This window comes from Strix uralensis, chromosome 2 (assembly GCF_047716275.1).
Source record: "Strix uralensis isolate ZFMK-TIS-50842 chromosome 2, bStrUra1, whole genome shotgun sequence".
NCBI lineage: Eukaryota > Metazoa > Chordata > Aves > Strigiformes > Strigidae > Strix > Strix uralensis.
Window position 1 is genome coordinate 18,865,115 of NC_133973.1, and position 27,413 is coordinate 18,892,527.

Here is a 27,413-nt window from a genome sequence, read left to right on the forward strand (position 1 = left end):
TTTTGGGGGGGGGGGGGGGGAAGCATTAATTTCCCAGGTTAAGTCAACACCATCTGTATCAGAACATTAAACTTACAATGGTAGTCAGTACAGCTAAAGTAGCTGACTTTTTCTATACAGCAATTCTAACCCTTGCCTTTCCCAGCCTTTCTAGTCTCTCAAAAATATACGCAAGTCAAAATCATACTTCTGACCTCAAGCCAAAAGGCTAGCTTTCATTAACACTTTTTCTTTAAAACTACTACTGCATTGGTTAACAACTATAACACTCCTTAATTTAAAGCTACAAGTTTAAGCAACTCAAGATAAAAAAAAATCTTTACATTTGAACAGCTTTTGCAATAAGCATGTTAAGGTCTAAAATTTACACTTACATTTTCATTTTTTATAGCAGATCTAGTATCCTTTCACTTTTCAGATATCTTTTACAACAAAGATGATGCTTTAACAATCATGAATTTCTGCTCTATTTGTCAAAGGTAATACAGCAATCTCTTTGCCCTCTACCTAGTTTAAGTAAAATCTTTTATTTAAAAGAATATGATTTACAATACTTGGACCACTTTCAAAAATTAAGTATTTAAATAAGCAATATTTCAAGTTCTGTTATTGCCTTTCAGGGGAGGCTTATTTTTATTTTTATGGTCTCTTTAAATAAGTATGTAGCACTTGATCATTTGCTTGTTAGACCTGGAGAATAAATCACTCAAAACACTAATACAGCTTTAAGTCAACAAAATATGTCAACATAGCACAAACTTGCTAAAGATTCCATTTAAAGGTTTAAGATGAGATCTAACTGAAAAGATAAGCATGTGTTTTTCTGGCATAGAAGATTAATTCATTTAGCAGTAGGACGCAGTATTAAGGTATAGGAATGGGATTTTGTTTTGCTTCAAAGGTAGTGTCAAATGTTTAAGAAGAAACAAATACCTAGAGAATTCAGATGTAGGTCTCAACAAGCACAGTTTTCCAGCTCAGCTTTAATACATGGTATCGGCATTTTCAAGTTAAGGAACTATTACTGTGGCAACAACAATCACAATTTAACATCTTTTAACAAACAAAAAAGCAACAAGTGACTTACACATCCATCATGCACATTCAAGGTTGCTTCAAGTTTTAATCTTTGGATAAATTCTCTTCTCCCTGTGAAGAAAAATACTAATTATGTACTCTTAAAACAATAACACCGAAGAAGTAATTAAGGCCCTGCTAATGGGCACTAACAGGTAAAAATCTAAACAATAAAGAACCAGAATATAAATGTAAATCTTGACACAGTTCATATGGTTCTCATTTTACAAGTGCTGAGACAAGCATCACATTTGCTAGCTCTTCCACCACCTTTAATAGGAGTGCAGAAATGGCAAAATGAACATTTCGCAGGTTCATAGGTTGATGTTTCCTCTAAAACTAATAGCTATAGAGCAGAAAATAACCCTGTGGTAATTTAGTTAACTTAGATGAAAGCTATACAGCAAGTATAACATAGTTCAAGAAGTACAACCTTTTGTATAGGAACATGAAGAATACGTTTAGGTCTCAAGTACAAAGTAAAACATGGTCTTGTAATTTCAGCAAAGAACTGGAAGTTGATCTTGCAAGCATCATCTACAACTCTACATCTCCTCTTAAACTAGAGAAAACCCAACTTCAATTTCATTATTAATATTGCATTTTGGAAAGCAACATTGAAGTCCAGTACCATTCCATTTGATATATACTTAAGGGATAAAACACAAAGAAAACTTTTGGAAAGGTGACATGAAAGGAAGAGGTAAAGGAGAAAGAAGAAATCTATAAATGCATATCGAGTACGGCAAGAGCCCAAGAACTTTATATCCTTATTCCCTATATACAAGCTGACTTACTACTGCACTTAAAAATACTACTGTACTATGTAGTCATGTAGACATGAAGAGGGAAAAATAAAGTATACTGAAAACAATGTGGTCTCTTCCTGAACTAGATATTTAAACAAACAGCTCCACCTTTCATTTAATTTAGAGTGCCCCCATTTTATGAAAACAGGTTATAATGAACCTAATAATCGCCAGAAAGCACTTCCAGAAAATACAAATACTGATAAACCTAATCTTTTTATTTAAATCCTAAAAGCACTTAAAACTCAAGGACCTTTATCTTTTTTGTCCTGCGTTTAGTACAACTCAGAACAAAACTTCAGGAAAGAGCATTAGACTGTAGGCCTATGTTAGGCTGCACTGTTTTCAAATATAAATGTACCAAATTCACCCAAAATTAACCTTCCTGCCTTCCTTTAGGGAAACTAGTCAGGGAAAGAAGAACTGCAACAGAACCCTCTCCACATCTGACAGTCCTACACTTCTGAACTTGTTTTGGTTCAGCTCAAGGCAGAACCATTTCAGAGCCCCGTGTTGCCTCTGGCACTGTAGCTCAAATTGGAAAAGTAATTTCTCCTCTCTCCATTTGTTTCCTCTTAATGCCTTTTCTTCATCCCATATATTCTCCAGCACTAAAAAGGAATACCTGATATCCATCCACAGCACAACCACCTGACTGAGAAGCAGGCACTGAACATCCCTGCCACACTCCCTCAAAGACCAGGAAACCCTTCTGGCAGCACCGACTCCCACAGGTACACCTGCACCTCATTCAATGTTCATACAGCTTTCCCTCCAGGAAAAGGTATGTTTTGGTACCTACTTTTTGCTGGAACTAGAAGTCACCTCCAAAATTCAAAATCGCTCATAACACAGCTCAAATACTACATTTGATTAAGATCATACTTTGGCAAAATATTTTCTTTTTTTAAGAGGAGGTACTGACCGGGTGAAATGGTTATGAAGCGCTTGCTTTTAAAGCACACACCTAAGATAGCTTAAAAAAGTTAAAAACTATACTCTCTTATGCCCCCTTTTATAGACACTGACATCGTGACATGTCAGAAGTGCTACAATTTCCATTAACCAGGAATAGCCATCATTAGAGAGTAATTAAAATAACAATCTTATGCACCATGTACTACTAGCAAGAATATATGCATTCTTCAGTTGGGAATACATCTACCTAGTTCACTATTCTTTCTTTACCACTGTTCCTTATTCATTTTTTTCCTCCTAGAAGAACAGACTTTGAACTTAGATCCTTAAAGGTTGGTTTATTGCACTTTTTAGTTAAAGCCTATTATTTTTCAAATAGCTAAACGATACGTGTGTTTTCAAAGAAGATTCCTATTTTCAGGTTAATTTGATGTCTACGACACTTGCTTGTAAGTAAATATGAACACTGAGGTGGGAAATATCACCTGCTGTATGCTTATATCTAACTTTGCATAATAGAAATGTAACAATTTGCTTCTGAGGTGCTATTGTAATGCAAAATACAGCACAATAATATGTGACCCCCAATAGGATAACTTCATAAGAAAGGTATACTCCGCAGGCCAACACAAAAATCTAGTGTTTGCTAGTTTCATCACATTTTCACTTGCAGAACAGAAAAGTCTGAAAGCAGTGGATGATTCCCGTGCATTACACTATATGCATAAAACACATCTGAAAGTGAGGTGACATCTGCAGACCACCACAGGCGCTTGCCTTGAGAATCCTCTGTACAGAAACACTGAAGGAGAATACTTTAACTTGTTTTTAAAAACAAGCAAAGCAACAGATTTTCCTCCTTTCCGTATGGTCTGGTTTTAATCCAAATCACTTAAATCAACAAGCAAGAAACAGTAAATGTGTTCTAATCACATCTTCAGTTGCAAGTTTTATTTCCTTAAAGAAGTCTGTTGACAAAATTAGACATGAACTGACCTGTTGTTGTTGTTAGATTAGGATTTTTTGGTCTTAATAAGAACACAGTAGCTATACAAGTTTCAGTAAATGTTTAACTTGAGATACAGACATATGGTGCCTCATATCCCCCATTTAAAACATTTAAAAAATTTGTTAGGATTGCACATGCTAGCATATGTGATTTGTTATATATGCGATTAGCTATTTATCATGTGATCACTATCTAAATATTGATTTAAGGGAGGAATGAAATACAGGCAAAACTACAACACTTAAACAGTTTCCTTATTTCCTGAAGTAAAAAGGAGGCACGGGAGAAAACAGTTGAAGTGTTTTGCCTCCAAAAACCTTCCTATTTGATAAAAAACACAATGAGACAACTGAATGGACTATTTCTAGATTATCTTATCATTCAAAACTAGAACCACCAGCTCCTGAATGTTTTTTTTCTAAAATAAAAACCAGAACTAATTAAATAAACTGATCTGAAGAAAATACTCTCTGCATTTGCTGTTCTTAAAAGCTGAGCATAGTCAGTGAACCTGTGTTCCTTGTACTTCACCAATGACTTCCACAAGTTCATTTATATGATAAAGCTCAGCAGTAAGTACTAGAACTTTCTGATATTTAAGTCACTTGAATATTTTTGTCACTTTCCCATTTTTATCAAATTAAAAAATTAAAACCACAATACTGTTTATCTGGTTTATTAGTAGGCTACATTCATTTTCTTACTCTTCAGGTGCATCACAACTCTTATCGCTAGACTTTCTAACAAGTCAAATTCTCCATATCAAGGACTCTGCTCTCCCAGGTGACAAGAATGTTCACAATCCTTAATTCTCATTCATCTAATCCAGTGGCTACCTGCTTCTTCCACCTTCCAACAAAGGCAGCCCTCCTGGCTCTTCCTTCAGCTAAGGAGAAGGAGGAGACCCAGACTTTTGACAAAACCCCATGAAGTACTTTTTTCTTATAAAATCAGCATCAAGACCTCTATCAAGTTTTGGTTTCTCTCCCCCAATACTGTGTACAGGCTCTGTAAGAGCCAGAAACCATTTCTTTTTCCCCTTAACTATGTGCCACCAGAAATGGAATAATTTAATTCAGTGAGGATGCTTCAATGTATCATTCCCTATGTTCAAACAAGGCCTGTTTAAGACAGGGATCCAGTGATCAAGCTGTCATCACCAAGATCATCTCACTTAACAGTGGAACATACATGAGGTTTGCTTTGAAACTGCTAAGGTGAAACTATCAACAAGAATAAAATAAAACATAACAAAAAAGCACTGTTAAATTTCAAATGGCAAGGATGACTTCCCTGTGAAGTGTTTACATAGCTGAAATTTGGAAAGCTATCAAGCTAATGCTCCACCCACCCCTTTTGACTAGACATTATGCACTAGCTGAAGCCTCAAGCTACAGTGCCACTCTCAATATAATGATCAATAAGATTTTCAGTTTTTACCCATCCACCCATTTTCACCAAACATTATGTGCTACTGAAGCCTCAAGCTACAGTGCCACCATCAGTACACTGATCAATCATTTTTTAGTTTATATTAAGCTAGAGACTAAAGGACCACTTCCAAGGCCACATTCTATGTATGGAAGAAGCACCACCTTGAGTCATCCATAATATGAGTTTAAATATGCAAAAGTGGGCAAAAGAGAAACTGCAGCTGCTTCCTTGTAACATTTTTCTTCAAAATGTTCCACTGTGCACAATGTCAAACCAAACAATGCCTTGCCACTCCCCTCTGGACAATTACCTAACTTTGGTGTTTAGGCACATATACACAGCCCTAATCTCACTTCAGGGAGCAACACCAAAATACCACAGTGTCCCTTGTATTTCCCGCTCACAGCAATTATGACACCATTTAGGTCACAATCCTCAATTTAGGAATTGCTGGTCAGATGCTTTCTACATGGCTGTTTTGGCAGAAGTACACAAACCTTTCTTTTGTAAGTGACTTAGTGCTACTTCAGAACTGATGACAGTAGTGAAGTTTAATGCTTCAAGCATGTAAAACCTTCATATATTTAAAACCGTACTCCAGAATTTCCCATTGAAAAAGTACAGATCATTTCATGATGAAGGTCTAGCTTTAAAGTACATTTGTGCTCTACAGAAACGTAACTAAACTTTGATGCAAAGCAGCACCACCACGGTATGAGACATTAAAAGACAACCCTTATCCAGAAAACCAGTAATAGATCCTGTTTGTCAAATGAACGCTCATTTATGTCAAGCTGGCTCTTTCTAAGGCCAAGTCCCTCAGCGCTAGCTTGCTGTGACATTTGGAATGCCCTAGTTTAAAACTGAAACGGAGCCAGCATCTGTTCCCAATGTAGAACACATGTTATCTTGCACTCTAAGCGCATCTAAAAACTACTCTTGATTTTCCAGGGTAGAGTTTATATATTTCTGAAGCCACTCTGTGAAAAGCTAGTAAGTCCAGTTCATCTGTATATATGTTATTTCACTGGACTGACTACATCAAACTCTGTGATCCAGTATAACTTTCAAACCACATCTCGATACGCTGTTTTTCCAGCAACCAGAATTCTCCATATACCTTACAGTAAACAGGACTATACACAGTATGCACTGAATTAACTTTCATTGAGGTATGTTAAAATTCTTGAAGATTAATTAAAATCTTGAAAAACATTTGTTAGCTGCGTAGACTGACAGTGGCCCCATTTTATAGACACTGAAACTGTGACACGGGAAACTGAAACAATTTATCAAAGGAGACAGTGAATCAGCAGTACTGCCAGAAACCAAATCCATCGGTGTGACCTCCAGTCCTTTGATCAAGGCCCTGTGTTATATTTCCTGATTGCTTTGTACTACTGTATAAATGCCAAAAAATGGTAACTTTTGATTCTGTCAGTGTTTAAAAGATTACCTTTCAAGTTACTACGAACAACTACTTCACTATGGTTTAAGTTCAAAACAGATAACCCAAATTCTTCTCTGCTCTTGATGATACACCATTAAGCCTGAAGGTCTGAACACTATATAGAAAACACAAAATATTTTAATTTCTACGAAGAGACTTACTTGCCATTTTAATGTGTAAGAGCTTTGCTACTAAACACCCAGCATCAAACAACTTGGTATTAATCAAGCTTGCACTCAAAATCCCGAGATACACTTCAGAATAAGCTTCATGTATTAAGAAACACAAAACTTTTACATATTAACACAAAGACAGCAACTACAGAAGATAGGACACTATGCCCTGAATAACAATCTAGAAAGCCTATACCATCTCCTGGTGAGTATACTGATACAAAATTTGACCTCAAAAGAAACACAAAAAGAGATCTGCTGAAGTAAAAAAAAAAAAAAAAAGTTCAGCAATGCTGTATATTTTAGGGTAATTAATAAGCAATTTGGAAAAGAATTCTGTGTAGGTTTGCTTCTATCGAATCTGCAAGAGTAAGTTACTATGGGTAACAGCACAGTTAAGATTTGTTTGCATTAGTAGCAATGTTGGTAATTAACTCTCAAAACATATTTCAAACACTAAAAAGTATCCATTCCTGAATATAAGCTTCCATCGGGCTCCATCACTGGTAAGGTCACAAGCATTTGAGCTTTAAACCAATGTTTTTAATTTCTGTTTGATATTGGCCATGTTTTATGTCTGAAAGACATAAATACATAAAATTCAATTGTATCAATTTTTAAGGTCTTCAGTGCCAAAAATGTGGCATAAAGTACAACTACCTGTCTTAGAGAAGGCATTTTATCTGCGTATTCTACGTACTAGTTTTTGAGCGAGTGTGCTATACTGACTAGTACTAAGTGGATTTCATTCACAAGTACACCATATGCTGACAGCTATCCTGTCCCCACTTACACTGCCCATATTAGAGACTTCTCTGTTGCTCTTGCCACAGATTGCAGCTGAGCAGAAGATAAAACGACTGTCGCATGTGACAGGAGAAAAAATGCCAGTTTTCAGCAATTCTCATATTCACTCAATCCTTTAAAATAGTCCAATGATCATATACAAACTATTCAGAGATAAAAGGCACTTGAAATTATTATATTATGTCACGAATACTTCTGATTTCTACAGAGCAGAGGACAAAAATTCATGCGATAAAACAAAGAGAAGTTCCATCTATGTAAAAGACAGCCAAAGGCTAAAAGATAACCTGTACCACCTTACTCAACACAAACCTATCTGAAATAGCTTAAGTGTGATTACCTGGATGTATGATCAACCAAACACAAAAGCATTTTCTGTTTTCTCCACCAGCACTAAAATGTCTCCCAAGTAAACAACTCGAAATTCTAAAACAAATCCCAACACAAAACTGAATAGTCATCCGATCAAGAAAAATTCATTTGAGCTCTGCTTTCTTCTCATCAAAGGAATCAAAGGAGGCTTCCATTAACCGAAGGCAAAAAGAAATATTATGCAGAGTGTGGCAAGCTAGAGTAAACAGCATTACTGTAGGTGTCAACATGCCTTTGGAAACGCTTTTTCCTGATAAGTCTTCATCTGGAATAGTATGTGGAATCATAATGTATGTTGAATATTTTCTTGTAAAAAGGATATTAACATAGTAACCCAGACAATCCTTACAACACTTTGGGAAATACGCATCCCATCAGGTACTCTGCTTTATTCCCTCAAGTACTACTTATCTGTCTAACACCCAAGGTTAATTAGGAGCTCTACTTTTCAGCAAGAACATGAGGTGCCTAAGAAGCTGAAACAAGGGTATGACTCTACCCCAGTGCAAAAGTTAAGACTGCTAGCAGCGGAACCATGATCTATCATCTCCAAGCACTCAGGCAAAATGAATACAGGAGCATGGAATATCACTAGCAGAAGAAAAGAAAAAGTTACTGGAATCTGCTCTTAAGAGAAGGACATTCCTAGCAGGCACGTCCACTTAGACCTGAAGATGCATACGCCCAATACTGCTGCCAGTCCTTCCATTACCTTTAAGTGTCTATCAGAGGCTACTGCTTCTTCAAATCAGACAGCAGGACTAATCACATGAATATCCCCTAGCCCATTTCAGACAAAGGTTCTGGGGTAAATAAAATCCTACTACTTAAAGTTGTTTAAGCTAATTCAGCACACATTTATAAACAGATTAAGAAGTGATTATATAGAAGCTTACCACCATATCTAAAGAGACGTAGCAAAAAAGCAGAGCCTGCCTGTCCCACAAGTATGTCTCAGTGAAACAGAATTTGGACAGGGTGGAACTGAATTAGAGCATTTACGGTTCTGCACACCTACCTAATGAAACATACCATTTAATCTGGGTAGTATAGGAATTATACACTGCTGGGTTTGGGGGAAGATGTGAAATAAATACACACACCATAACAGATACAGGTACACAACCCTGTGAGATTCTAAATGTAAACACTGGAAATCGCCCAGGATTAGAGTGTAAAGATAGATGATGTCAAAAGTTGAGTCCGAGTCTTGGTAGTAGTTGACTATTAAGTTAACACCATGACATAAGTTGAATTATCATTGGGCATTTAAAAACAAATTTTAAAAGTTTACTTTTAAAAGTTACATTGCTTGTTGCATTAAACTGTATGTATTCATCCTAGATGACCAAAAACCCCATTTGTTTAACTGAAGAGACTCCTTTTTTACTGAAGAGAGTTTTCAGGACATAACAGTGTTTCTAAATAAAAACAAATTAAAGAACAACCACATTTTTCCGCATTTCCTAGGAAAGGTAAATAATGGGAACACAGTACAATAATCTAACAACAACAAAGCCATGTAATCTAAATAAAGAGATGGGTTTGGTTTTGTATAATAGCTTTCTATATTGGTGAAGTTTCAGTAGTTCAATGAAGGTTGAACAAATATCACTAATGGTTCAGAATGCATTCAGTTCACAGGGAAGGAAAGGATGGATCCTCATCTTTCTCATCATATCTGCTAAGCAGAGAGCAGTAGCATTAACGATGCATTCAATTTTCCTGAGGAAAGTCTGCAAATTCTCGAAGAACAAAATGAGGAAAATAAGGGGATATTGAAATTCACTGATGTGACTCAAATTCCATCTCACGATATTCACATTCAATATTTAATGATTCAACACATACTAAAGCATTTGGGACATCTGAACCAGCAAGTCACTAAGCCCCAAAGACATGAAAACACTGAAACTTGCACTTAATCAGTGAAAAACCCAGATTTGTTTGAAGACTGCCACACTGTATTATCTGAACTGATCTTTTTCCTTACTGCTGGGACAGGACCAGTCTCAAGTGTCAACAAGTTCTTGATACATGATCAGTTATATCCCACTAGACTATTTTGGGGACATTCGAGGATAGAAGCTCAGGAATCACAAGCAAAGTCACAAGAACTCATAGTATTGCAGTGCAACAACTTAGAAGCGACTAAACACAGATACGCTTAATGGTCTACCCTAATGCAGTTAATGGAAGCAATCCAACTGGAAGGCGGCTACAGGAAAAAAAAAAATAAAGAAATAAAGATCTAAAGTGATCTCCCACATCACTACCTCATCCAGAAATACAAATCCAGTACACGCAGTACACAACTTGTTTTTGCAGCAAGAGACAGCTTTCATGTATCCAAAGCTCATTATTACAAGATCAAGGTGCAACTTAACTATGAAGCTGTCTGAAACATGCAGTATCAAGACATTTACAGTTATTTACAAAGCAAATACATTCTTTGTACAAAGACTGTCTTTAAAGACATACAATGTAAATTCAATGAAATATTGCAATCAAAAAATGAAAAGATATTTAAAGCGCATACAAATCTTTACAGTCTCCAGCTCTCTGCATGAGAAGACTGAGACTCCAAAGGAGATAAAGTAAATATATTTGCATCCTAAAACTGAGTATAATTCAAATAATATAATTATACATGCAAAGCCTTGGGACTACAACACACTTACATACAGTCATACTTCTTGGCAACCATTAACACACATGATTAATGTTCAGTGCACAGAGATTACACATAGAGCTAATCCCTTAAAAACAAAAAGTACATCTGCATAATTCAGCCCACGTGGAACAAAGCTGACAAAACTGCAGACAACTTAAAAGACTTCTTGAATTTCTGAAGGACAGAAAACAACAATCTGAAACAGTTGTACCAATTTTTGATCATTTCCTCCTAGCTCCACTTAGGCTGGAAGTATTTGTATGTAATGCCAGAAATCCCCCTCCCATGTTTTTATGCTGTACGCCAAGATACAACAGCAGCATAAAATTGGTGATTTAAAAAATTAAAACATCAAAACTCAGTAAGTAGGCTCATCGATAACATCAACTTCTGATCTAGACAGTACTATAAAAAAAGAAAAAACAAAACCCAAAAAACAAGCTTCAGCAAAGTAGTACCACCAAAGAACATCATAATGTGATCTGTAAGGGTTTACAGTTTTTCCCAAATTGATGTTAGTACATAAAAACCATAAGTTGTACTCCTATCAATCCCCCAAATCCTAAAAACTAACATCAGAAATTATTCTCTTATTTCAGGACAGAGTGACAGAAGGCACTGAGTAATCCCAGACCCTGCATAGCACATTTTTTTCAAAAAAGAAAATATGCTAAAGCGATTAACAACATTTTATCATTGAGTAGGAGCAAGGTGGGACAACACTGAGACAGAAGCAGTAACACAAACCATAACAATTAAACCCCAAAACACACAGGGAAGATGTAACTGAGAAAAGGTCAATGTTATTGTTAACTACAAGCAAAGATCCCTGAGATAGCAGCAAAACAAGCTATCAAATGTACATAGTGTAGTGCTACATGGCTGCACCACTTGCAGGTCCAACTGGCTCCTACATCTATCTCCACTTCAATTGCTCAGTTCGTCTACAAGTGTAATAATCCCAAAGATAACAGAAGGCTGATTAGACTGAAATTAAAACTAAGTATTCAGCACTCAGACACCAGAAATACTCATCCAACCTTAATCCTGCTTCCCAGCTCACATCTCTTTCTGGTTCTCTGGTATGTACCAAATTATAACCAGCCAGCTTTTCTTCATTTGTTGCCTTCTCCAGATGACTCTGCTATATTTTTATTTTCCTTTACTGATAGCATGCTACTTTCTACAAATTATTCTATTAAAACATTTAAAATGGGTGTCTATTATCTCACTTGATCTACTTGGAACTAGAAAAAAAATCATTAGTCTTTATGTGCTAGGATCACTCCTAACATTTTTAAAAAAGCTGTTTTATACATATGCATTGTGCCTTTCTATTCCTTGGTACCAATTTAAATGAGATGGTATGAGGGAACTCATTTTAGACATAGTCTCTTCATTAAACTCCTCCAAATTCAATTTGTTATCAACAGGTCTTGATGACACATTGCTCTTTCAATTGCCCATCTGTAATTTTTTTAAGGACTATAGTCACTAAGTCTTGCTTTTATTAACAGGGAAAAAAGCCCAAAACATATCCAGTTTAAGGCAATACCCAACTCTCTTGTGGTTTTGACAATTAAAAAGCAACATTCTTTTTCTGAAGTGCTCTTATACGCCAAACTTTTCTACACAACCACTGAAAATCCAATGACTACACCAAATTTCCTGCCTGACATATATTAGATTGAGCACGTTAAAGATGTTTAGTTTTGTTTCAAAAATGTATTTTCCTCCAATTAATTCATTACACAGTGGACTTCAATTCTGACTCTGCCTATTTCTAGTATTTGGAAAACATCACTAACGAAGAAAATTTGGGGAGTTCAACTGCATCTTTCTAAAATCTTCAGTTAAGTTTAGTTTCACAAAATACTTGGTGTATGCCAGAATATATCACTACAGAACTGGTTTTCTGGCACATACCAGAGTGCAGTGGAGGACGCTGCACATCAGGAAGCCACACTGTTTATGTTAAAACAGCAGTCAGTCATTTGTGTCCAGGACATGTCCTCATCATCAGACAACCAGGTAAATTTATAAGGGTCCTTTTTCAAGTAGCAGTTAATTTGCTAGACTTGTAGAAGAAAAAACAACATGAAACACTTCTACCAACTCTGGGTTTTAGCCGTGACAGATGAGTGTTTTTAATTCATGCTGGAAATGAAAATTCATGCCAGAGGTTTAGGACATGAAATGTAACAGTGGACCTGAAATAACAAAGCATCAAAAGTATTATTCAAAGAATTGAAGAAAGGCAGATTAAATACTCTGTGACTATCTCCAAGTCTGCAAGAGCACCAACTACAAAACTGATCATTTTAAAGCTGTCTGACCCTTCTTATTCTGCATTATTTCTGAAGACTAAGATACCATATGTTGAAACATAGCTGGAGCAAAACTTGGGGAAAGTAACCCATCTCTTTCTAATTGTTCTCCCTAACATTCAAGTTTCCATCTCTGCTGGTTTTTGTTTGTTTGTCCAAGGAAAAGCAACAGAGAGAATGAAAGTTTTCAGTATTTTATGGAATTCATTTCACTCTCACGTCCTGGGCAATGTATTTTAGGAAGAACTAAATGTTCAACAGCAATGCTCAATTCTATCTACATTCAATGAGCCACTACTAGTTTTATAAACTAATAAGGTAATGAACATAACACAGTCAATATCAAGACTAATCAGTTGTCCATACACATAGCAGCTATTCTTGCCTATCCTGTTTTTCAACCCTACCTATGAACATGGCAATCAACTTACTTCAAAACTGCAATTAGTTTTGGTTTTACTATGGTTCATCTCGGTAAAAAGGAGGAGCTACTGACACCTGGTAAGTTTAATAAGTTCTCCCTACCTACATAATAATAAATTTACACTTCTCTTTTTAGCAACAGCCATCGAAACTTTACAAAATTTGACCAGAATGAACCTAACTACTGGTTTCCTTACAGTTAATTTATAGATTTCAAACCTTTACCAAATCTTTTAAAACAGGATGAGAAAAACTTAGTAAGATATGAAAGAGTCTTTAAAGGGGGTAGGAGTGGAAGCTCAGGAGACTACATCACAACACTATCTCTAAGAAATGTGGTAAGCTTAAAAATTCTGTATCACAAGGAAAGAAGGTTTTAGAAGTGAACGAGGATATCGGAGATCAAGGAGAACTGACTTATTCTGATAGTTGTTTCTATTGTATCAAGCACCACAACTTCCAACAATCACTCTGAGCTAAAAAGTGTTATCAGTTCCTCTCCGCAAACTATTCCAGAGCAGCAGATTTTCTCTGGATAACCTGCTATGCCAGTTAACACACACAAAAAAAAAGTCTTCAGTCTTCCTCCTGGCTAAACAGAGCCATCCTCAGCAGCATGACCTTTCACAGAAAAGCAAATAAACCCATGACATGAAATACTTCAGAGGAATTATGGACTCGCTTCTTTCTTGCAAGAAACCCACGCTGCTATTTCTCTAGTCAAATTATTACATGCTATAGTTCATCCATACAGAGGCCTTTATTGTGATGGCACTGAACACTTCACCTGCTATCAGAACTGATACGGTTGTTAGTCACTGAAATATTGCCACAATGATACAAGATCATAACAAAGGTTTGGGAATTCTTGGGAAAGTATCATGACTGAATAATTACAATTGCCAGCTTCAAAGCAGAATGTTAATTGGATACTACAGTTTACCACCAACGTTTTTCTCTGTAAAAGCACTGTGATGTTTTTAACAACTGAAAGTACTCTGAAACTCAGTCTCCATCCATGATCCAGCAACAGGACTCCTCCTGCTAGCATTAGGCTAAGACCATGCCCAAACTGAATCAAAGAGCGTTACTGACAGCCTCCCCAAGGTTTGGCTTTCTCTGGAGACTTCAGATACAAGCACTGTCTGAAATTGAGACTAATTAGCCTATAAATACTGAAGAAAACATAGCTAACAGACACATTGGTAAGACCCGCATCTTCCCTCTGTCATCACAGTGGGAACTCTTACCAAATGGTAACACCTGAAGGACACGTCTCAGGTACATATATATTGGCCCGTCTCCATAAGACTTTCCTCTGGAACTCTGTCCAGAACCGACTAGGTTTCAGAGCAATTATTTAGAGATCTTGCAAAATCAGACAGAGGTTTGCAAGGATATAAATTCCAGGAGCAAACTATCTGCATAGAAAGGTACAGTACGATGCACAGATCCTTCCTAGAGCAGCTGTTTTTGAAAGCTGAAAGAGGCTATAAATAGATTGCCACTTGATTGCCAGTTCACATGAAGCTTTAAAACACAGAGTACGTAGGAAACCATAGTTAGTTCTCGGATGTCTCTCTTCAATACATAGTCACCTACAGTATTTCCCATATTTTATACTGTAGCATAACAGCACCATTCAAATGACTGGTTCACTATGCAAGTATCGTTCACACATACACACCTTCCAACACACTGTGAACTGCATTGTTAGTTATGGACTTGCTATGAGGGTTCTCCTTTGATTCGCTGGCTGAAAAAGAGCAGCAGACAACAGAGAGACATATAACCTACTTTATTTTGTACCGGTATCCATGATTGTTTTGACAAATTTATAAAAAAATCCTCACCCTAACAAAAACCCCAAACAAAACAAAAAGCAAAAAATGCACATGGACAATGCCTCGAATCTCCCAATACTATTACTAAGTCAAAATGAAATGCCTGACTTGCATTTGTTCTGTCAGACTGTTGAAACAGTATAAAACCAGTATAAATAGGAAGAAACCTTACTTCCCATGCTGACTAGATCAGCCATGACCAACAACCAGCGTTACCTATCCGACCACCGTGGTCTCAGTATGTGTCCCAATAACAAAGCTCCTACATAGAACTGCTGAAGTCTGAAAGAGAAAAGACCCGTATAAGACACTAAACTGCACATAAAAAGGCACAACAAACAACGTGCCCATCTTCTGGTAAAGCTATGCTCAAGTAATCACACCTGACTAGCAGCAAAATCAGTGGGTCTATTAAGGCCATAAATGCCATTTTTAATACAAGCACGATGGGTCTAGGAGACAAGCACACCACGTACTAACCCCTTTCGTTAAAAGCAGAAGTCGGTCAGAGCTGAGCAACTCTTGCCACCACCAGTGCTGATTTTAACATCAATTCAGTGGGAAGCCTCTCCCAGGTCCTGTTTTCTCAGGGCTACAAAACTACTGAACATGTTTAGGTTAAACAAAAAAACAGTAAATATGAGACCTTAACCTAGTCACCAGAGGGATTTTCTTTTTCACTAAAGGTATGCACATGTTATTGGAGCAGCATCCAGAAAAGAGATCTTAATAAATCTGGGAAGATGATGTCTTCTGATCAAATCTTAATAATTCAACTGCCAGAGACACAATCATGTAAAAGCAAAGAAGAAGGTCTTACGGTGCTTCTTCAAAGTCTACACACTACAGTCCTAATTTTAACATTGAGCTTTTCTGCTCCAATTGGAGCAGGGGAAAAAAAAAATTTCCATAAGTATCCAGTCAGAAGGATATCCACGTTTGATCATAGAAGTTAGGGCAATCCTCAACTAAGACTTGGCCAAGCACAGCTGTCAAGACGTAACAAAAGTCAAAAGCAGTTAGACCATTAGTTCTCAACTTTTTTTAATTTTAGGACCTCAAAATTTTTTTTCAAAGGAATTATGTGCACGTAGGTTCTACACACACGTACACCCTCTCTATAATAGGTGGAAACCTACCAGCAATGACCTTGTTTTTCTCAATTACCTGCTGTGGATTACTGAGTGCTCAGGGACCGCAGACAGAAAGCTATTGAGTTAGACTTGGTAATGTGATATGCCACCTTAAATTCCACCAGGAAACCAAATGAAAACCAATACCAACCACAGTCAGAAACGCTTGGGAGGTACAAAAAGATACACTTTTTACAACGCTGTAAATAACTTCCATCTCAAGCATTCAACGTTTCCACTCAAAAGCAGGAATTACTTTGCCACACAAGCACAAAAGAATGTGTCTGAGACCAATAAAGCCATGTTCGCTGGAAAGCCACCTCCCCCCCAAATTAGTGTCATTATGGTATATACAACAGACCGCCACACCTCCAAAAACACGTGAATATATATTTTTTTAAATATTTTTGGGAAGGGGGAGACGCAGAATGCATGCAACCTGCGCCGTTACAAAGAATATCGATAGTTCCTTTACACTAGAGAAATCTCCCTGAAGCCTCGTAAACTGAAACTAAGGCTATTTTTAACTGAGGGCACTTAGAAAGTGAAAATAACTAGCTTAGCGTCTGACCGAGACAGGAGCAAGAAGCTGAGGCTTATTTAGAGGCACACCCGCCCCCCCCCGATGGCTGCCGAGCAGTTGTGAACACAAAGACACACTAAATAAGCCGGCACCGAACACGTTCAAGCGGCTCTGCCCGGCATTCAGCTTTCAAACCCCAGGAAACACCGAAAAGCCCGAAGAACAATCACGCTATTATCCCGGCATTTACGCGTTTTGTTAGCAATCTTTAGAGGCTCAGGGCCGGTAAATCCGGAGCCTGTTCAGCCCGGGGCATCCACCAGGGCTGCCGCTCTCTCTGGAGCCGCCGCGACCCGCCGCCGCCCAACTTCCCCGCTGGGTTCTCCCTCACGCAACAGTTCCTTCGGCGGGAGCGCGGGGCGGGCGAGGCCGCCGGGCCGCGGCGGCGGCACCGCACGGAGGGACCGCGGGCCCTGACGCGCCCCGCGGAGCCCCGAGGGCGCGGAGGGCTCGGGGTGGCGGGAGGTGGGGGGCAGCCCCACGCCGGGCGGAGAAAACTTCGGGGCCGGCGGCCACCGCTGCTGCGGGACAGCCCGGCCAAGAGGGGAAGCGCGACCGGCGCTGCGGGGGCACCAGGCTCAGCCCCGGGGACGGCTGGCGGCAGCCCCCCCACCGCCGGGTGCGGACCCCCTTCCCACCGCGCCCCGCCCAGCGCGGGGAGGGCGGGGGGAAACCCGCTGCCACCGGCCCCCTCCCCACGCGTGGGGGGACCAGTCCCCTCCTCACCCTGCGCGGGGAGGCGGCTCGACGGCGCCCGCCCCCCGCCGCGGCCCCCGCCCTTACCCAGGTAGTGCCTCCGCAGCAGGCCGGGCTCCTCCAGCCCCAGGCTCCGCTTCCGCACGTCCCACAGCAGGTGGGGGCAGCGCCCGCGGGACATGGCCCCGCGCGGAGGAAGGGGCGCGGCGGTGGCGGGCGGGAGGGTGCCGGGCGATCCGCTGGTCCCGGCCGCCCCGCGCGATCACCATGGAAACCAGCCGGCCCCCGCGCGCGCGCGGCGCTCTCACGCCCGCCTCGCGCCGAGGCACCGACAGGGAGCGGGCGGGCGGCGGGGCCGGCGGCGGCTCCGCGCCCCGCCCCCAGCATGGCGCCCCGCCCCCTCGGAGCCCCGCCCCCCGCCGCAGGGAGGGGCGCAGCGCTCCGAGACCACCGGCGTCTCGCGCGAGCTAGCAACGGCGCCCCATGGGGCCCGGCCCCGCCCCGCCCCGCCCCGCCCCGCCCCGCCCCGAACGGGGTGGGGGCGGTGTGGACATGGCGGGTGACGTCAACGCGCTCGGCTTCGCCGGCCAAACCGGCTCTCGAGCCGAGCGACGAAGCTGCGAGGCGGCCATCTTGGGTTCTGGCGTATAGTCACGGCTCAGGGTTCCCCGCGCCGGCCATCTTGAATGGGAGAGTGAAGCGGCACCAGCGGCCATCTCTGAGCCGGGCGCTCGTGCCCTTCCAGGCCGGGATACCTCCCCGAGCGCGCTGGCGCCAGCTCTCCTCACGGGGCGGGGGCAGGCCGCCCTAACCAATAGCGCCGCGCGAATCGCTCCGCCCCGCCCCGCCCCTCACAGAGGCGCCAATCAGCGCGCGGGGAGCGGGGCTCCTCCCCCCGGCACGGGGTGACAGGTAGGCGGGGCTCGCTGGCAGCGGTGGAAGGACAGTGGGTCGCGGAGGGACCCAGCTACCGGCACCCGCCACCGCCGCTGTCCCGCCACCGCCGCCCGGCCCCCGCGTCCCCCTCAGCGCCCCGACATGGCGGCCGCCGTCGCGGGACTCCGCGCCTCCTACCACCGCCTGCTTGACCGCATCGAGCTCAAGCTGCCGCCGCGGTTCCGGCCCTTTTACAACCACCCGGCAGGTAACGGGGCGTCCTCCTCCGCCGGCGGCCCAACGGCTGCTGGGCTGCGCCGCCTCCGCACCAGGGGTCGGGGGCTGAGGGGTCACCTTGGTTGGGCCCGCGGAGGAAGAGGCGGCGGGTCCCTCCGGGGGCTGCCTGGCGCGGGGAGCCAACGGGGGTGCCAGAGCGCTGGGCACCGGGGTCTGCCGGCGGCGGAGGCGGGGAGGAGGCGGAATTGGGGCCGCAGAATCGGGCCGGTCGGTTTCCCCTCCTGCGGGTGGGGAAGCCGAATCGGGGCCGCAGAGTCGCACCTCTGTTGCTGTGATTCTGGCATGGGGAAAACTGCCCAAGAGTGGGCTTCTGCTTGTTAAGGGGAAACTTCTTTTATTTGGAAAGAAAAAATAAAAAAGGCAGGCACGATACTAATTGTTCCTCCCGCCTCCTGCAACTCACGAGTGTACTGGAGTGTCCCTATCGTGTTACTCCACGGTTTGAATCCGTAGCTGGGCTACCTGATCCTAATCCAGGGGATGTGATGATTTCCAAAGGGGCCTGAAGGCTTCAGCAGTCACTTCTTTCAAATGGATGTGCTGAAAAACTAGGGGGGAAGCGCTGCAGGGATTTCTGATCTTCAAGTGTACTCTGGTTTAAGTCAAGCTTCTCTTTGCTTTCATTTCTTTCTGCCGAATCCAGCACTCCTGCCAAAGACAACTTGTGCCCTGCATGAATCCACTCTCGTAGCTGAAGGGCTCCTGTGGAAGGGCTTCGAGTTTCCCTGAAATGAGCTACCCTTACCTGACCTAAAGCTTACCTTTACTTGAGCAAACATGGGGTTTTTTGTGTTATTAGGGAGAAACCTCTTGTAAAATCATCTGCTTCAGTGCCATGTAGGTGATGTTTGTTATGTAAACAAATTGCATAGGGTAGTTTAAAAGAGTGATTGATAAAATCCTAAAATTCCATAGGCTGCTGTTCCCACTGTTTTGTTTCAGTGTAATACGCGTCCTTGACTCTTCACTTACCTGGAATATGCACTGTGAAAATGGACTTTAGTTTTCAGCCAGTTGGTCCATCCTCCTATAACGGTCTTTTCTTGAAACGAAAATTGTTGCTTTAAAGAAATCACAACTAAAGAGTGAAAACTGCAGTTGTCAAAATGTCTGATTTGTACTGAATTCACTCGACCTATATATATATTTAACATTAATGCAATTTTTATATATAAAGAGTCAATACATCCAGCACTTCCACTGTAAAGGGGCCAAGCCTCTGAGTGCCACATTCACCCTCTGTGAAATGCGGCAGCTTCCAGTTGCTTTTATTGAATACACGGCATGGCAAGCACTGGGAACCTCTATGTTCATTCATCAGAACTGTAGTACTAACTGGAAAAGGCTTTGGAGGTTCTCTTGCAGTGCCTTTCACTTCACAGAACTGCCTGTGGGCCACTTTTGTTCACCACCATAAGGTTGAAATTAATTTTTAAAAAAACCCAAAACATTTTTTAGGGACTCTGAGTCTGTATGTATGAATATATATATATATATATCTGCCATAACCTGTACTGATGGCGTAAGAGAGAAAAGCCACAGACCAAACAGGTATCGAAACTGAATCTCTGCCACTTATGTTTCAGCCTTGAATGTCTTGAAGGTGGGTCTGTGAGAAAGTTATGCAATAGATGTCACTCTGACGGCAAAACAAGTAGGTTAAAAATGAAAGGCTCACACTTTATCTCTGGTGATATCTAAGTTTCTAGTCTAATTTAGGAATATAAGTGTCATTATCATGAAATTATAAATCACTTGTGAGAAATGAAGAACAATGCTTCCTTCTTTTCTGGCACAAAGGCGGCTTCCAGTAAAATAATTGATGCCTGGTCTGAAAAGCTGTTTCTTTGGCTGGCGTTGCACAGAGCGAGGCTGCTGGAGGAGAGCGAAGGGCCTGGGGTACAGCATACCAACTCCCCAGGCTGCCACAGAGTGGGGAACATCACTCTTGGCAGCTACAGGGAAGCGTGGGCTGAGCTTGTACTCCCTCTCCTGTGGCCTCTTTGGTTCACTTTGCCTGATTAATCTAAACTCTCCAGAACAAAGACTTCTTACATTTAATAGAAGTTGTAAATTCTATCAACTGGTCACAGACATGGTATCCAGATTAGCCTCTGGTATGCCCCTGCTCTGATGTGCTGCTGTCAAATTCATCCTTGGAAAAATTGCAGGAGTCAGGACCTGGGAAGAGCTCGGCCTGGCTGGGTACTTACTTGGAGTGCCTCCAGGAGAGGCGTTTAAGGCGTTTGACAGTCTTCCCTTCTAACAAGTTTGGCTTGGTACCTTACTTGTCTTCAATTGTTTCTTCCTTTTGTAGCCAACAGTTTTAAATTATCAAGTTATATATTATTAATGAAAATTAATGTTGATTGTCGTGAAAACTTTACTAGCTGTTTAGGCTATGTCAATTTAATAATTTATACTCGCTCCACATTCTCTAGTACTCCAAATCTGAATTTGTGTTTTAGAAGAAAATCGATGATGGCAATTAAAGCTACTTCCATGGGACCTCTGTAAGACTGATTTATATATATTTGCAGCCTGACACTGACATACTAAGTAGCTGCCTAAGAGAACAGCAACTGAAGTTTCTATCTTTAAAGGATTAATATTGAGCTCTATTTATTCAACAACATTAAACAGTTTTAGTGGCTCCACAACCCCAGGCATCCTAAGAAAAATTAAATCCTGTGTAGGTAGAAACATCTAGTTATCCAAGCAAAAAGTAATGTGCTAGTAGTTAGTAACTGCACTTCGAGACTTGATCACTATCACAAGCAGTGTGGGTCTAAGAGGGCTTTATGGGGCTTTATGCAAAGCTGCCAGGCTGGTTTTTGACGTTTTCTGTGCTGCAGTTGCCGTGCCCTTTTATAGGGCTTAGTCGGCTTTAAGGTGATGGAGCAACTGATGTTTGCAACAGTTAGTCTTATCCTCCAAGTTAGGAGTTGCTTCACAGGTGCTTGCTCTAGCAGCTTGATGGTTGATTTTTCCCAAGTCATAGTTTTAAACTTGAGGGTGCTTAAAACAGGGAGTATAAATAGTTACTGCGGGGCCTTTTTAAGGCTGAATTGTTAGTGAAAAATTAGCTCACATAAAAAACAAGCATCCAAAGTCCTAGTGTTTATCATTTATATTTAAAAACTTTACTCGTAATATGTAACATATTGCAGTGAAAACTTGGCTTCATCTTGCATGTTATCAGAATGCTGTGCAGTGGCCTAGCAAGACCTAAAATTTAATGTGTTTTGATGAAATCAGAACCAGTGTCCTGACTGTCTCCCCGTGTGGCAGATTAATACTTTGGATCGTGGTCTCACTTTTAAGACTTTGAGCAGTAGTCCTAGATTAATGATTTCTGGCATGGTCGGCAGTCTGCATGTTGTAGGTGTGGCATTACAGTATGTTGTTTTAACCAACCAGTTGCCATTTTAGCACCGCTATAGGATGTAGGTATTTGTAAGAGAGATGTTTTCCCCCAGATCCTGTTCCATTGACTTTTCTCCTTTCCTTCTGTAGATTTTGTCCTCTCCTTCCATAATCCTTCTTTGCTGATTGGGGTGTAGGGTTGATTGGTTGATTGTTTCTGCTAGAAAGACATGGTTATTCAGAGGTGCAGATTAGAGGTGAATGAGGACACTCTCCTTGTGACATTTACTGCTACTTATGTTTGCAATTTGTACTCTCTCTTTAACCATCTAATGCTGCTGTGCAGCATGTCTTCTGTAGCATGAAGAGGTGGGCTGTGGTTTGGGAAGGGAAGGAGGGACTGACTTGTTACCAGTAATAAAATATTTGGGGGTTTTGGTTTAAAAGGTTCAGTTCACAAATACTTCAACTACTAATTCTGTTAGTCCAGCTGCAGAGGAGATTTTAATCATTATATAGAAACTGTCTTCACTATTCCTAGGCCTTATCATAACTCTTTTCATTATAAATGTATTTTGCCTGCTCTAGTGTCCTGGTTTGCTTAAAAATGGAAATACAAAATCCTACTCATCTGTTGCAGAAATGGGTGAACTGATTACACAACTGAAGGTTGATGCACTGAGTTGATGAACTATGAGTATTAGGTGATAGAGCTTGTACAGTGGTAGAAACAGTGCTAATATACACAATTCGTTATTAAAAAAACCTCAAAATAAACCCAAAACTTACTGTGGATATTAAAACAGCTACATCTCACTGAATAATTTAACTTCTTTTTTTTTCCCCCCTCCTCCCACAGGTCCCAAAACAGTGTTTTTCTGGGCACCTATTATGAAATGGGTAAGTATAAGATGCCAGATGGTGTCTGGATGTCAATCAGAGGGCAATCTGCAGCAACCCATTGAGCAAGCAAGAGTTTCCCAGCAGATACCTCAGCCTACAGAAAGGTTTAATACCAAGGCTTTAATTTTTAATATATGGAGAGGAACAAAATCAGCTTTAATAACACATAGCACAACGTGGAAGGGATACAGCGGGGGGAAAAAATGCTCTGTGGAAAAACTGTACTCTTCACTGAAAGTTTCACAAAAGCTTTCTCTTGTGAAACACTAACTGTTGCTCAAGGTAGGCCTGAGGTGGCATCATTCAAAACTCTTTTAAAGCGTGTGTTTCTTCTGAGATTGAGGAATTTGAAGACTATCTTAAGGAAGCCAATTCCTAAGCCTCATAGTTTGAAGGCAGGTTAAAGTGTGTCAGAGAGCAAGGTAATCTTGAGAAAACAAAAGAAAAAAGGCAACTGCCATTTTGGCTATCAGTAGCTCTCTGCTTCCCATGCAGTTCTGCTTCCCACTTGGTTACATGCCTTGGTGAAGTATATGCCTCCTCCTAATTCACTGTGCTCTTCCTAGTTGTTGTATTGGTACAGATAAAATAAGTGACGTTTAAAATCATAAAGCTGTTTAATCTCCTTGTTTGATAACAAGCAAGGATATAACCTGCTCTTCCTATTGCCAGCTGGTTTGTAAATTTGCCATTGTGAACCCCAACTTTTTATAGGCCACAGGCAACACGTTATGGCCTAAGCTGTAGCTTGGTTTCTTTGTCAGACTCCACTGGAGCTCCAGTAACCCTGGTTAACCTTCCCCTGTCGCAGGGGCTCTCCTAGGTAGGCAACGTGCTCTCCAGCCTGAGCATACAGGCAACTCTTCTGAGCAGGCCGGTGTCGACTGCTGCTGTATCAAAAGAGCTTACACACAGATGGTTTTTCTTTTGTGAACATGCAGGAAGAGTTCTCTAAGCTCACAGTGAAGTTCTTCACTGAGAAGTTAAAATTACTTTCCCCCTACATGGCAAAGGCGTGTTTACTGCAGTTCCCTGAGCGTGCTGAAAGTCTGCACCTCCATGGCACCACGGCACCAGTATCAGTCCCGTCAGTGAGGCAGCACACGGAAGTGTCTGCCCTTGAAAACTGGTTTCTTGATTGGAGCCAAAGGAGTCCGTAGTGGCAGTCAGTGAATTAAAAGCATTAGGACACTCTCTTATTTGTGGGATTTTGGTTTTGGGGTTGGTTTTTTTTTTTGTGAACTCGTGTAACACGAACATGAAATTGTATTTCCAGTAGAGGGCAATAACACAACAAAACAGATCAAGCAGCATGTTTGCTAGTAATGCTGTCAAGTAGATCAGCCAAGCTATTCCTCACTTCACCTGGAAGTTTTCTACTTATACTGAAATTATATTAAAAAAGAAGCACTTTCACCTCCTCACATGAAGCTGAGTGAAGACTATGGTATCACACCTGCATCTCTACCAGCAATATCTTAGCCTGAGCTTTAGGAATAAGGGCCTTCATTAGATAAGCTTCTCTTTGTTGCCTGAAAACCAATTTTTTTTTTTTCATCTGCTTTCTTAAGCAGCTGTGCTTAAATTAACCTTGTTCTTAAATTAATATAAAATTGCCAGTGCCTGGGATTTTATTGCAAGCCAGTTGTAGCCCCCTTAACTGCGTTCTTATTCCTACCGCAAGGGACTAGAAGTGGATGGTGTCTCCGAGAGTCTAATTCCTCTGCTCATACAATGCATCCCATCTCCTGCAAAATACATATAGAATAAGCACCGAGCTGTGAAGCAACTTCCCCTTGTAAAGCATTTGATCGGTCACAGGAGGTCCTGGTACCGGACTGGTGCTCACTGAATTTCTCTTTACAGGGTTTGGTATGTGCTGGAATGGCTGATATGACCAGACCAGCAGAAAAGCTCAGCACAGCACAGTCTGCAGTACTAATGGCCACAGGTAAAGCCAGTTACTCCGTGCTTTCACAGCGCCCTCTCTAAAACTGTTTATCTTTAAAACTGGGTATCTTTTTGAATCCTCCATCAGTACTAATCCACTTCCATAGAAAAGGCTTAACTATAATATGGTATCTCTCACTATTGCTGTTGGATGATAATTCTAGGACAGACCTATATTTGCTATCAAATCTGTAAGGGTTCTGTAATTATGTAACAGTTTTCTACACGTGTCTTAATTTGGAATTGTCCAGAGGAAGTTGTTATGAGTTAGGATACGAGTTTCAACCTTAAGTTACAATGATACCACTCATTCCACTAAGTGACCTCTTTCGCTTCAGGTCAAGTAATTTTGAAATCAATCCAGGATATAGTGACTTTTTTAGAACTGACTTTAAGAGATTAAACAATGGTAATTACCCTAATGTAACTGGAAGGAATTTCCATGGGTCAAAAGAACTTGGAAGCAGGGGTAGGTACACGGACTGCTGCACTGCTGTCTGCTGTGAATTTTCACACTTGACAGAAACAGTATTTTGTATTCAAGGTGTTCTACCAGATCTTGTCAGGGGCAGCACTTGTGGCAGCTAAAGCTGAAAATCAAAATTACAGCTGCCACCTTCTTCATTCTCCAGGCTTTACTCTGATATCTGAGACAGTGCTGTGCATTTTGCATGGTACGTAAACCTTTCTTAACTGGTGCTTTCTGTAATCTCTAAGCTGGGGCAGCAAGCTGGCTACACTACTGCAAAATGCCACTACCCTGCAGCTGTGCTGGAGAATTAAGGTCTAGACTGCTGTAGAGTGCACAGGATTTTTGTTTGATACTAAGACTATGATTGACCTTATTGCCTAGTTATTCTGGAAAAATGCAATACATACCCATAGCTGTCCCACTGGCACTTGATGCGCTTTTAACTGAGAAATGGCTAGTTAGAAGAAAAGCAGTTGTCTAACATGAAATTGTAAAACTTGTTTACTTAAACTGGCCTGTGATTCTGTCTCCAAACTTAGGGGAATGACTGAATATTTCACTTTAAAGACTTAACATCTTTAAACTTTCCCTTTCATTCAACAGGCCTTATTTGGTCAAGGTACTCTCTAGTTATTATCCCTAAAAACTGGAGTCTGTTTGCTGTGAACTTCTTTGTTGGCTGTGCTGGTGGCTCTCAACTCTTCCGAATATGGAGGTATGCGTTAAGAAAGGCGACTACATACTATAACTAAACCTCATCTTAACCAGGAATTTATGAATTCTACCAGCCTCAATGTCAGTGCAACAGGCAAGGGGAACTCAACAATTAATGAAACATTTCAGAACTTTTTTGCTACATTGTTAGTTTTCCAGTTGAGTGGGAGTGAAGCTTCACATATTTTCAGTTTAGCTGGAGCATGTTTTAAGGAATGCTGTATGTAAGCTGTAGTTTCTGGATCTAAGGCATTCTTTAAAACCTATAGGTCTGACAGAGAGCCTAGACTTCCTTCTCCTCGTAAGCTTTGTACTTCTGTCAGCTTTCAGTGGATCAAAGAGTTGTTAAGCAGAGCAGCATTTTATTTTTTATCTTTTAATTATTTCCCGAGGGGAAAATTTGGAGTTCTCTGGCTTCAGTGCTGGCCAGGAATGAGGCAAACTTAACAACCAGTTTGGAATTTCTTACATGAACTAAACTAACCTATCCTGAGTTTCCACCCTCAAGTCCATTGTAATTTTAAACCTCCTCTGCTGAACAAATTGTTAGGAAGACACTGTTACTGTAACTGGTGTTCTATTCTTAGTCTGTGCTTTTTTTTTTTTTTTTGGTCCCCTGTAGGTATAATCAGGAGCTAAAAGCAAAACAACAAGAGCAGCTGCAGCAAAGAGATGCTTAACCCGACACGTGAAATCCAACAACGCACAAACCCTTTCCCATGGGACCTAGCTTCACTAATTTTAATGTTTTTTCCTCTGAGAAAATGAATGAGGAAATCTAAATGTCTAGAGAGCAAGTGTTTTCTAAGTGCAAATAACAAAGTATCTCCATACATTTAAATAAAGTATAACGTTTTAAATTGAAGTAAAATTGTGTCTATTGTATTGTCTCTTTAAAAGCAACTGATTTTGTGGATTGTGCCTGGAATGAGTTGCAGGGCCCCACCTTATCTGACTCCTGAAGAGTGCCGGCAGTGACACGGTGCTGGCGCCAGGCAGCCGGAGCCACGGACTGAAGTCATCTTCCTTCACATCAATCAGACCTGGGTGGCCTTTTACCATATTTTCAGTAACCAGCAATGGTAACGTTTGCAGTTCCTTCCCTG

General features: G+C 41.0%; 2 protein-coding genes across 7 annotated transcripts in view; one reads left to right on the plus strand and one right to left on the minus strand.

Annotated features, from left to right (window-relative positions):
* Positions 1-18,069, minus strand: part of DCAF6 (DDB1 and CUL4 associated factor 6) — a 91,071-nt gene extending 73,002 nt beyond the window's left edge. For all 6 annotated transcript variants that reach the window (XM_074857146.1, XM_074857147.1, XM_074857137.1 and 3 more), the window contains exons 1-2: positions 17,817-18,069; positions 1,088-1,149 (exon numbers count right to left, since the gene is read on the minus strand). In XM_074857146.1, coding sequence (XP_074713247.1) covers positions 1,088-1,149; positions 17,817-17,910 — 156 coding nt within the window. In that variant the 5' untranslated portion in view covers positions 17,911-18,069. The remainder of the gene's footprint in view (positions 1-1,087; positions 1,150-17,816) is intronic.
* Positions 18,070-18,630: 561 nt separating this feature from the next.
* Positions 18,631-27,178, plus strand: MPC2 (mitochondrial pyruvate carrier 2). Its single transcript, XM_074857162.1, has 5 exons — positions 18,631-18,873; positions 23,128-23,168; positions 25,038-25,122; positions 26,197-26,308; positions 26,930-27,178. Exons 1-5 carry the CDS (start codon positions 18,768-18,770, stop codon positions 26,985-26,987), a joined length of 402 nt encoding a protein of 133 aa, XP_074713263.1. The 5' UTR covers positions 18,631-18,767; the 3' UTR covers positions 26,988-27,178.
* The last annotated feature ends 235 nt before the right edge of the window (positions 27,179-27,413 follow it).

What these genes read in the sequence shown, in the direction of transcription:
- MPC2 (XM_074857162.1), top strand. Translation starts at nt 18,768, where the DNA reads ATGGCGGCCGCCGTCGCGGGACTCCGCGCCTCCTACCACCGCCTGCTT. An exon ending in CTTTTACAACCACCCGGCAG is followed by an intron (nt 18,874 to 23,127) that starts GTAACGGGGCGT and finishes CTCCTCCCACAG; the next exon opens with GTCCCAAAACAGTGTTTTTC. An exon ending in GGGCACCTATTATGAAATGG is followed by an intron (nt 23,169 to 25,037) that starts GTAAGTATAAGA and finishes TTCTCTTTACAG; the next exon opens with GGTTTGGTATGTGCTGGAAT.